Source organism: Leishmania donovani, chromosome 27, assembly GCF_000227135.1.
Source record: "Leishmania donovani BPK282A1 complete genome, chromosome 27".
NCBI lineage: Eukaryota > Euglenozoa > Kinetoplastea > Trypanosomatida > Trypanosomatidae > Leishmania > Leishmania donovani.
The window spans coordinates 695,784-707,489 of NC_018254.1; the positions used below are offsets into that span (position 1 = coordinate 695,784).

An 11,706-nucleotide genomic window follows, 5' to 3' on the forward strand; every position below is an offset into this window, starting at 1 on the left:
CTCCGAGATGGCAAAGAAGCGGGGCCGCGGTGCTGCGCCCCTCGAGCTGCTTTCTCTCTTGCTCCCTTTTCTGCGTTCGTCGTTCTGTCAAGCGACATGGAGCATAGACCGCAGTCGCTGCCTCTCCATGGTCACACGAGCCCCCAAGTCGTTTTGATCGCCTCGTCCCGCTCCAACCACATTCCTTCCCGCTACTGCGCGTACCAGCAAGGCAAGAGGCGGTGTTCTCGCTCGTTTTCTTCTCGAGTACTGGTGCGCAGTGAGCGGGACAGGGGCGGCGGAGCCCCATCCACTCGCTCCCGCGTGGTGCTCTCTCTCTTTGTTGGTGTGTGTATCTTTCTTTTTTAGTATGTATGTCTGTGTGTGTGTGTGAGAGAGAGAGCGGCCGGAGGAGGAGGTGCGGGAGGGTATGCGCGGATGGGCATCTGTTTTGCTCGGAAAGCGTGACATCTAAGGAGAAAGAGAAAGAGTGCAACACACCAGTACACGAAGAGTACCCAAAACACGAGCACCGCGAAAGAGGAATTTCGGAAGTAAAGAAAAAAAGGAAGTGACCGCGAAAGCGTCCAGTGAGACTTGCCTGCTTTCCGTGTCCTTCCCACCACAAGCGCCACCATGGAGTCTTTTTCCTCGCTCGGCGCACATGTCCATCACCGTGCATCCCTCTCCCTAGACGATATCAGCACCTCACTTCCCTACAAGCGCATCATACCAAACGAAGAAGCGACGAGAGGTGAGCGGCAGACGGGCACAAGCAGGCGGACTAGGAGCGGACTCAGCAGCTGCTCCGTGAAACCACAAGATACGCACAAGAGTCAAGGCATCCATGGAAGCGAAAAAGACCTGAACCGAAAAAAAGCAAAAACAAGTATTTGCAACCATAAATATAAAAGCGAGCGCCGCGGCGGTCACACAAACGTGTGCGTGAACACCGCCTACAAGTGACAAACACACGCGCCGCGGCGTGGCAGGCGCCAAAATGAACGTGGAAAAAAAAGCGAAGAAGACGTGTAAAACAAAAACATTTTTTTCTCTCCCCCTACGCCCCGCCCTCATTCAGGGGCCGGAAGACGGCGCGCACACGTGCAGCTCCTCCTGCTGCTGCTGCTTCTGCTGTCGCTTGTGTCTAACGTGTGCCCCCTCCCCTCCCCTTCTCCTGCCATACAAGATCAGTCACACTCTGCACACACACACACACAGCTGGCCCCCTGTCACAAAGCCCTCATCGCGTGGTGCCGCCCCCTTGGGGGAGGGGGGGAGGGGGGCGCAGGCTCCCCCACCAGTTGGCAGTGTGAGGGCCGGGGTGAGATACACGCTCGAGTCACGCGAACACGTTGTCCATCATGTGGATGGCACAAGCGTGTTCACTGTTGCAGGTCGCTCCGACGCAACATCATTCAGGGCCTGCCCGCCGACATCCGCAGCAATGTATCGCTCTGACCTCCCCACGTCGCGGGTGCTTGACCTTGTCATCACCAGAAGTGGAGCGGCGCTGGCAGGGGTAAGAGGGAGAGGCTCTGCTCAGCCTCCCCACAGAATCGGGGTGTACTGGGCCCTGAGGATACCACGCACTGGGGTGTTACCCCGTCCTCCAGGACTACAGAGAGAGAGAGGCAGACGCGCAGAGGAAAAGATATATTCAAAAAAGACCACGAGGCGAGATGCATGGTGGTGCTGCGTGAGACAGACACACACAAAGCCTTTGGTCTTTTCCACAGAGCGTGGCAGAAAGGAGAAGAGACAGGAATGCAAACAGGAAAGGGGTGAAGGGATGAGATACAGCGGCTATGGATGCGCGCTTGTTTCGACTTCGTAAAAATTTTTGTGTCGCCCCGGTGGTAGTGGTAGTGGTGGTAGTGGTGGTGGTCATCTATACACAGTGGGCAAGCGTGGGCGCACGCGGACAACCGCGTCGGCCGAATGCCCCACCCAAATGTAAAAGGAGAAGCGGGCGCGAAAAGTGAGAGAAGGACAACGAACAGCACGTCAGGTCGCTTAAGGAATTTTCGAGTCTCCCTCCTCTCTCCTTCGCTGTGGTTCTGAAACCCCTCTCCCCCCTCTCGGCCAATCCCTCGTTAACTTCGCTTGCATGCACGCATGCCCGTGCACTCATGCGAAGGCATCGACACTTCACCATCACCGTCATCGCATGGTGGACCGTTTCGCCATCATTAAACACTCACCGGCAGTGCGATGAACGGCAAAAAAAGAAAAGCAGCAGAGAGAAAGGAGCCCGTCGCCTTCACTCAACGTCAGCAGCGTCATCGCCATCGAGTGGGTCAACCACCATATACACACGCACACACAAAGAGATAGAGAGCGGGAGGAACAGAGAAACGCGCTTGTCGATCGGAGATCAACAAGCAAGAGCGAGATGTAGAGAGCGTGCGTGCGTGCGAGTCAGTGAGGGAAACGGGCATGGAAACTGAAATGAAAAGATAAATCACACGAGGCAACACCTCCGCTATCGTCAACGACAAGCAGCAAGAAGAAAAGAAGAAGAAACCCAGACAAAAACACACAAGGGAGGAGGAGGGGCCTTGATAACGCTGTGCAGTATACGAAATAATAATAAAACATTTTCGCAATGCAATGGAAGCGAAACGCGGGAAAAGGGAGTTCAGATAGGCGAAGGGCCGACGAGCACATACCAACACACACATGAAGACACAAACATCTAACCAAGACCGACAAGACAGGTGGGAGAGGGGAGAGGCTCGGACGCAGCAGAGGAACGTGGCACCCAGTGAAGAGGCAGCACGGAAAGAAGCGTAGGAAGCTAGAATCCAGAGAGAGCTCACCTTTAGAACAACAAAACGAAAAATATGTGCCGGCGAAGACGATGCATGTGATGGGCAACAAAATCGAGACCCGCCCCAACCGTGTGGGTATGTAAACAAGGGGGAGGCACACACGCGCCCATTAGTCGCGGCAACGATCACAATAACAACGACATCGACCCCCCCACACACACACACGCGCGCGCGCATACGCCGCCGAGGCGCAAAGAAGAAAAAGGTAGAACCCAGCAAAAGACAAAACCCGTACTGTGACGGGCAAGCAGAATAGTAAAGCGAGAACAAAAACGAAAAAGAAAAAACACACACACCAGTCGAACTCACATACATGGCGAAACACGCAGGCGGGAGAGTACGGCGTAGCAGCAGCCTTGCATATTGGCCTCTTCCGCTTCGTGCATGTCTTGTCTATTTCGTCCTGAGCGCTCCAGAAAGGCCGAGGAAATGGGAAGAGGGCCAAAGAGAGAGAGCTGAAACCGAAAAGATGGGAAGCACTTAGCCGGTCGGCTGATCCGCCGTGTTCGCCACACGGTGGAACGCGTGATGCCTTTATGGCGGGAGAGAAAAGGCGAGGGCGGAGGGCGTCCCCTAAACGCGTCTAGGGTAGCGGTATCGGCGTCGTAGAAGAGCACGACGACAGGTCCCTGTCGTACTGCTTTAAAATATGTGAGTTATCGGAGGTGTCGCGGGTCTGCTCGCCGCTGTCCTCGGCACCCGGCGACGACGACGACGCCGCACGGCTGGCTTGGGAGAGGGAGGACGTCGAGGGCCGAGGAACAATAATGCGCCTCAGAGTGCGGGCGTCGCGGCGGTGCTTGAGCTGCGAAGCTGTAGGCCGAGTCAAGGCATCCGCGCCAATCGTATTCACAGGCGCGTTGGCCGTGCTGCCGCGCGAGCTGACCGTGTTCAAGGTACCAGAGCTCGTCTTACAGGCTTGCTTCGGCAATGAGATGGCAGCCGCGTTCGTCTTGAGGCTCGCTGATGCCGCAGTCGAGTCTGAAGCCTTCGGACGGGGAGTGGACGCTACAGGCGTGCCCAATGGCTGCCGATGTATTGAGCTGCGCGTTGACGCTACTCCCGACCGCATGTGGCGTGGTACTATAGAAATGGACGACTTGCTCGGGCCCGCGCCAGTGCTCGCCACCGCTGTCGATGGCTGCTGCTGCGCCTGTGAAGGCGGCTGGTAGTGCGGTTGCGCCGGCAGCGGCACCGTCACAATCGGCATTACTTCCCCGCCGATCGCGCTGATGGGCAAGCCGGTGGTCATCAGCGCTGGCGGGATGCCACGGGGAGAGTCGGTGCGCTGGTACATCGCTGATATCTTTGGCGACGTAGTCGCAGAGGCGCTGCTATGCGGACTGCGCACAGGCCCTGCACTCACGCCATTCGTCGATGAGCGCAGCGAGTTGGTGTTTGCTGCCCCTGGTACAGTCGCGTTGCGCGGCGACAGCGACACAGCCTGAAAAGAGGTGCTCATAGACGAGCCCGAGGTGGCAGCCGGGTAATGCGACGTGGCGGTGCCCAACTTCTTGGGCCCGCCATTGTTGAAGTTGCTGTTCAGACGACTGGTGGTGCCAGCGTTGGTGAAGTTAGCCGTGGTCGAGCCGGAACACTTTGCCCCCGCAGCCACATCGAAAGAGATGTTGGTGCTCGACGACGAGGGCGGGGGTCGCGGCGACGGACCAGGTGATGTGCGGGGGTGCTGCACGCTCAGAGACTTCACCTTGATCCTGCCGCTGTTGCGAGTCGAAGCCTCGTGCCGTTCGCCTGCCCCATGAACCTTATTAGGCAGCGTGAAAGTAGGCGTCACGGTTGCTGGTGCAGCGGCGGCAATGGCCGGCAGCGGCGATGACACACAAGTAGGTGAGTGGTCCGGCAGCAGCAGAGACCTCCATGGCATGTGCAGGCCCGGCGGCTGCGATTCAGTTTTGCAATTCGCCTCCTCTGCCTTCGTCTCCGACAGAACGTGGCTGTTGCTGCCGGAGGGGTGCACAAGGCCGTGGGTCGGCTGGTAGGGGAGATGCGGCGACGAATGGAGCACCGCTGCGGCACCCGCGGCTCCGGTCGATGGGGTGGCCGCCGCCGCCGCCAACAGTGGCGGACTCGCGATAGTGTCGGGGTTTGCAAGGCACCCTTTATCCTGGGAAAGTGACAGCTCGCGGGAGCGAGTGAGAGCGGCAGGTAGTCGCGACATTGCCATGGAGTTCATGGGTGCCACAGGGGTCGATTCTTCAAGTGATGGGCACGCAGGTGCCGGCGCGGACGTTGCCGCTACGGGTGCCGGCCCCGGCTTGGTCGCGGCGCGCCGCGATGCTGTCACGGATGGTGGTGGTGGTGATGCGGAGCCCCGCACGTCAGAGACGTCGGGCAGCGGCACCGACTTGAGCCGGCCCACCGACGCCGTCACCATGGCAAGCTGGCTTGCTGAGGAGGACGCCTGGCACACGTGCGTTGGCGCGGCCGGCGTCGACACTGTCGTCGCTGACACTGAGGTTCTCGCAGTCGGTAACTCACGCGCTGACCTGCCGACAGCAGATGTGGTGCACGTTGATGGAGGCGCCATGTGAGACCGCGAATCCACTGTGGACGCCGGTGCAGCGTTGCGCGTGACACCGAAGGAGCCGCTGCAGCTGTTCGCTCTGCTCAGCTGCGCGCGCGAGAGGGGGACGGTGCTGAATAGCTCATGGGGATTCTCGTCTGATTCAACAGTTTGCACGGCAGGCGGGGACGCGACAGAGCCCGCTGTGGTGGATCGTGGGCCCGTGAGAGACGACGGCGACCGCGCAGAGGGCGAAAGCTCGCGTGGACTGTAGAACACTTCGCTCAGCTGTGACGCCCGGGGATTGTGCTGGGACGGCGGCAGAGGTGTCGCAAGAGCAGCGGCGAAGCTTCGCTGCCCTCTCTTCACCGTCGCCGTAGCGAGGGTCACCCCTGGTGCCACCTCCACACCTCGCCATTCGCTGCTTGAAATGCTCAACCGCGCGTTTGACCTGCTCATCATGACAGGCGACGATACCCCAGACGTGTCGCCCGTCGATGTCTCCACGGGCGGGCGGCAGCGCGCGGGACTGCGGTAGTCAGTGGCGCGGGGACTGCCATCTGAGTTGTACAAGCTGCCGAGGCAGTTCTCGCTTGTCGGCGACGCAACGGAGTCCCTGAGCTGCGCGTTCGGTGACGCAAGCGAAGAGTCGTCATCATCGTCGTTGCCGTCGCCGACCTTGTCGGGATTATCATCCCCCATAACGGCCAGCGAAGTCGCCAGCGGCGATCCCACCTGCTTGAGGCCATGGTCGCCCTCGTCGCCAGCATCATCGCTAGTAGCCTTTTGGCTGCGGCCTTTGGTTGCATCGCCGACATCGACAAACTTGTCATCGACATCCGGGCTGCCTCGCACAACAAGCGACTTTGTTTGCATGTCCTTGCACACCGCCGTGACGCCGCGCTGGAGGGGCGACTGAGAACCTAGAGGCGCGTCGGGAGACAGCGACTGCTGGCGCGGAGTCTTCGTCCCTGTCGCCGCCGCCGGCAGAGGAAGTGCTTTCGGCGCCGCCACAGACGGCCCGAGCGGCGAGGTGGTCACCATACCTGCCTCACCCTCCTTGGTAACGCTATTGTGCGACCTGGAGCCAAGCGCCGTGGCAGGGTTGCGAGGAGAGCGGCCAGCGGCGGAACTGCTCCGCAGTGCTCCGGCACGAAACGCCTGCTTCGGCGGCGTGGCGATGATGTCTGAGATGCAGATGCTGTGACCCAGAGACGGCCCAGCCGCCGATGACGCCTTCAACAGCATCCTCGGTGATCGCGTGATGGCCGGAGAGAGAGTTTCCAGCAGGCGGTACGGCGTGGCTGACGAGCGTGACGGCGTGCGATTTGGTCTTTTGGCAGCACCGGAGCGGAGCTGAAGACGCTGATGGGGGCTCTTCAGCGGACTCGACGCATTCAGTTGGGTGCCGCCATCGCCCGCTGCACTGCTGCCACAGCCGTGCTGTAAACCGCAGCTGGTATCCTTGTGTGGTGTACTTCTACGGTTTTTGCTCCCCGGAGACACGGAGCGACCCGAGAGCTTCCCACCTGACCGCCCGCTGCCGCGCTGCCCGCTCTTCGACGGCAGCGGTGCTGCGTCATGGTCGGAAGCTAGGGTTGACGTCTTGAAGCGGTGGAGAGCAAGCTGCGGCACGAGCGCCGAGCTCCGTGTGGAGGTGGAGTGGTGGCTGTTCACGCACGGGCGTTGGTGCGGCACCTCCTTGGTCACCACCGCCACTCTCGACAACGGACTCCCGCTGTGATGGCTGCTGCAACCTTGCACTACGGGCACGCTGGCGGCCCGCCCGCGAACTTTGGCCGCCTTGGAAGCCCGCTTTTTACTCAGCGACGCCGCGGACGGTGCAGAGACATTAGGGGCAGCGAAGCTGTTCGTATTCTCGGCTGTTGCCGAAGCAGCTGACGTGGTGGCGGTAGTCGTCATGGCTGCGGTGTCCCTGGGAGTGCCAGCAGACGCCTGCCTGTCAAGCTGCGGCGAGGAGCCGACGGCTGGCGACGCTGCTGCTGGTCCTGGAGCGGGGGTGGTCTCTGCATTTGTAGCGGCCTCTAAGCGGCTATCCGCCATGTTGTTGCCGCTCGTTTCATCCTTCGTGTGATTTTGGTGGTGGTGGCGCCTGTGCGAGGTGCAGCCGTTCTTCGCGTCGGCTATGATGTGTTCGAGCGTGTTGTGGTCGATGTGGCCCGTAAGCCGCAGGCCCTTGCCGTCTCCGGGAACCACAGCTCCGGGTGAGTGGTGGCACTGTCGACATTCCTCGGCAGCCGCGTCCGCCCGTCGCTGTCGCTCCTTGCGAGCGACGCGGACCCTATCGAAGATGGGCAAAGCCAGCGCCTCGGGTGCTGTCATGCGCTCATCTGGGTTGTATGTGAGGAGCCCCTTGAGCAAGTGAAGAAACTCACGGTCCTCTTTGAACATTTCGCGTATTGGCGTCAGCCGACACTTGGAAAAGCGAATAGCGTCTGGGGTGGACAGGAAGTCGCCTCGCGAATTGAAGTACTTGCTCGAGTACTTGGAATGTTTCGCGAAGGCCTCCGGCAAGCGCCCAATGCGGCGGTCCATCATGTGCAAGTGAGTCAGGTCATCACGGCTTTCGAACAGGCGGTGGCCGACGGCAACCTCGTAGAGGATGCAGCCTATACTCCACATGTCGGCAGCGTAGTGCCACTTGTTGCCGAGCAGCACCTCCGGTGCGCGGTACGGACGCGTGGAGATGAGGTCTGAGTCTAGCTTGTCCATACGCCAGAGTGACGCACTCCCAAAGTCACAGACAACCCATTCGTCGCCCATCGAGTTGTCGGCGACGTTTCTGTCGGCGATGAGGATGTTCTCCGGCTTGAGGTCGGTGTGCACCATATGGCACTGGAAGTGCACAAAGGCCATCGTCTCCAGCAAGTCGTAGCTAAACTCGAGCAGCTTCTCGTACGTGACGACGCCGCGGTTGACGCCGAGGCGGCGACTTCGCAGACATGGTCCGTGCAACGGCATAATGAACACGGGGCACTCCTGCCAAACGAAGCACTCGTACATCTTCGACACACGCGCGCTGCGGCTCTTGTCGTGCTCGTGCAGCACAATCAGCATCTGCTTCTCGTACTTGGCATCGCTGCTGTACTCCTTCTTGATCACCTTCATCGCCAGTGGATTACGTCGCTGATCTTTTACTGGCAACTGCAGGTCAATGACGCGGTACACCTTCGAAAAGTTGCCCGCGCCGATGGAGGTGACGACCTCGTAGTGGTTCTTCACCAGTGCCCCCTTATCGAGTCTAATATGCTCCCCTCGTGACGTCATCCTCCTTCGTCTTGGGGGGGGGGGATAGGGGAGAGAGTGGCGTCTAAGCTTGAGCTGAAGAAGGGAACACGCTCACAGAGCGAAAGGAGCGGGTCAGGGGCGACGCTGCAAACCAATTCAAAGGAACGGGCACCGCTGTCAGAGACGTCGTCCTCACCCCTCCAGCTAAACGAAGCAAAACACAAAAAGAAATCTTATACACCGCTTTTGTGGCTGTGTGCTCCTCAATACTTCTCTCCCTTCGCCAGTGTCGGCAAGAGAAAGAGGTGCACGGGGGAAGGAGACGCAAGAAGTAGTTGAAGAGTATGCGTCAGTCCAAGTCGGTAGACAAGCGGGGAAAGAAGAGAACAAGGAAGCGCAGAAGTGAATGCGTGCGTGCATGAAGCGGGAAGACGCCCTTCCACACTTTGCAGGGCAGCACGGAGAGTGTCTAAGTGTGTGTATGTGTATGTGGGTGGGTGTGTGTGTGTGTGTGTCTTCTGCGCGCGAGGCGCCTGCGCTCTTTCACGTGACGGTACAGACACACACATACACACATACACACACACATACGCACACGTGAAACGCACCAAACCACACCACAGAGAGAAAAAGAGGGATACGCCCATTTGCACCAGCAGTGAGGGAGCACAACGGAAAGCACGCGGGCGATAAAACCGAGAGCGCTAGAGAGGCGGCTACAGCCACACTCGCGTATCTTTCGCCGCCTCTCTAGCACTCTCGCTCCTTCGGTGCGTGTGCGCGTGTGTGTGCGCCCGGCTGTCGAATCCCTTTTACATCCCTCTGTGTACCGTGTAGCAAGTGCTGTGGCGTGAGAGACAGGTAGAAAGAAAAAGCGCTAAGAGCGACATCTTCTTCTCGTGCATCACGCCTATCGAGTAAGAGAGAACCAGCAGTTCGCAGTGCTGGTATTTCCTTTGCTGTTTTATGTATATGCGTGTGTGTGTGTGTGTGTGTGTGTGGCTGTATGGATGACGCACCTTGAGTTATTCGAAATAATCGGTCGAGCATCCATCATATTTTCCCGTGCCCGTACTGTTCTACCTTCCGCGGAGCTGGACTGTTACGTGCTCGCGTGTGTATGCGTTATGCTCGTATTTGTTTTGCTTTCTTTCTTCTATGCGGTCATCGTGCTTTGCCTGACGGCCGCTTTCTTTTCCGCCGTCGAATATTATTTCCCTTCGTCTGCTCTCACCATCCGCTTGCGTCGTGTGCGTGTGCGTGTGTGTGTGTGTGTGTGTGCTTAGTTGGGAGAAGAAGGAGAAGGAGGGAGAGGAGGGAGGGATGCGCTGCTTTGATGCCTTTTTAGTTGCTGCATTTTGCGTTGATACGGGCACACACACACACACACACACACGCACGCGCGCAGAGAGAGAGAATGAGGGATGGGGGATGGGGCGAAGGACACAAGGATGAAGTCCGTACTAAACACGAAATAGATATCTCGCCAGCATAAGAAGAGCGGCTAGCAAAAATAAAAATAAGATAAAACAGCTGCAATGAAGAGAACAAGAGCGATGAGAGGAAGGGGGAAAACGAAACAAGCAACCGATCATATATTTTGGGGGGTAAGGGCATGTGTGTTTGTGTGTGTGTGTGTGTGTGTCTGTAGAGTGGTGAGAGTGGCGGCGAATTATGGGCTCCTTACTGTTCCGTGTGTGTTTTTATGAAGGTGCCCACAAACGCACACAGTCGCACCCCAGCAAACGGGCAGAGGAAGCGGAAGGGGGTGCGCTGAAGCAACGAGAACGTTCAAGCTACAGATACGGAGGAGACGACGGGTAGAGGGGAAGAAGTACCGGAATAAAGTGAGAGGAAGGGCGAAGACAAAGAAGAAGACGGGGGAGACATTCAACTGTCAACTTAGAGAGGGCGAGAGTGAGAGCAGCATTTCTTTTTTCTTTTTCCAAGTGCAGAAGGCAGTAACAGCAACAGAAAAATAGGCACACGCATATGCGAAAAAAAAAAACAAGAAAACGACAGATAATACTGGATGGTAATAGTGACGGAAAACAAAGAGAGATCCCCGTGCTGCATGACGCAGCACTCGGAGAAGACGCACACACAAGACTAGCAAGCGGCTGAGCGGACAAAAAAAAAAAACATGAGAACCGAACGTAGAAAAGAGATGAACGTAAGCATGTCGTTTTGGGGTTTGTTTAGTAGTTGGTCCACCTGTGGACGTGCATGTGTGCTGTTTGTGTGTGTGTGTATGTGTCTTGCATGGCTTGGTTGGCGATGTGGGGAGGACGGAAAGAGCGGGGATCGAGGGGTTGAGGGGCGGGCGAGCGGGAAAACTCAAGACAGCAACAAAAAAAAAAACTTGGCAGCTGCCATTCATGAAGAGCGGACAGAAGCCGTGGCATCGCACCTTCCGTGATACGCAAGCACAAACGACGTCGACATGGATGTCAGAAAAATAAAAGAAAAGCACAGAGAGAGGCGCTGGTGACGGTGCTCCCTGCGGGTCGTGAAATAGCACTTGCACATCCAAAAGAAGCCATGCGCGGATTAACATAATAAAAAGATGCACAAAGTCGTCTTCCTTTTCCCCAGAACAGCCAACACGCAGAGCGCGCCCCTAATGCGCCAAGCAAGCAGTAAGCCGAACTCACACGCCCATGACCTCTGGGAGAGAGCACACCGCCAACTCACCCATCACCGCAGACTAGTACCGACTTCGTGTCGCTGTTCTTCCGAACCCCTCCCGACTTTAGACCTCGCGCACAACGGTAGGGCTTCCCCTTCGCTGCCGACCCATCGTCGAGCACGCCGCTGTCTGTCACCCTCGCAATCACAGTCGGCGGACAGAGCTCCTCGCAGCGATCAGTCGCGCACTAAAACTCACGACGAACAAGTCGCCGACATCACACACACAAACAGACACCTCATCCGAGACGACACATCGTCCCTACAGATGAGCCGTCTCCACGTACTTCGGCACGGCAGACTTCAGCGCCTCGCTCGCCTTCGCCGCAAAGCGCTTCTGGAAGCTCGCCTGGAACATCGCCACCAGCTCCTTCGTCGTCTCGTTGAACGCCTTCACATCCTTCCACGCCTTGCGCGGGTCCAGCAGCTGCG

General features: G+C 58.1%; 2 protein-coding genes across 2 annotated transcripts; both read right to left on the bottom strand.

Annotated features, from left to right (window-relative positions):
• Positions 1-3,396: 3,396 nt before the first annotated feature.
• On the bottom strand, positions 3,397-8,625 carry LDBPK_271700 (protein kinase-like protein; the record flags this gene model as incomplete). The annotated part of the gene is made up of 1 exon (XM_003861973.1): positions 3,397-8,625. The coding sequence occupies one exon, from the start codon at positions 8,623-8,625 to the stop codon at positions 3,397-3,399; it is 5,229 nt and encodes a 1,742-aa protein (XP_003862021.1).
• A 2,911-nt stretch (positions 8,626-11,536) lies between these two features.
• LDBPK_271710 (glycosomal phosphoenolpyruvate carboxykinase, putative) lies at positions 11,537-11,632 on the bottom strand (the record flags this gene model as incomplete). The annotated part of the gene is made up of 1 exon (XM_003861974.1): positions 11,537-11,632. The coding sequence occupies one exon, from the start codon at positions 11,630-11,632 to the stop codon at positions 11,537-11,539; it is 96 nt and encodes a 31-aa protein (XP_003862022.1).
• Between the last annotated feature and the right edge of the window lie 74 nt (positions 11,633-11,706).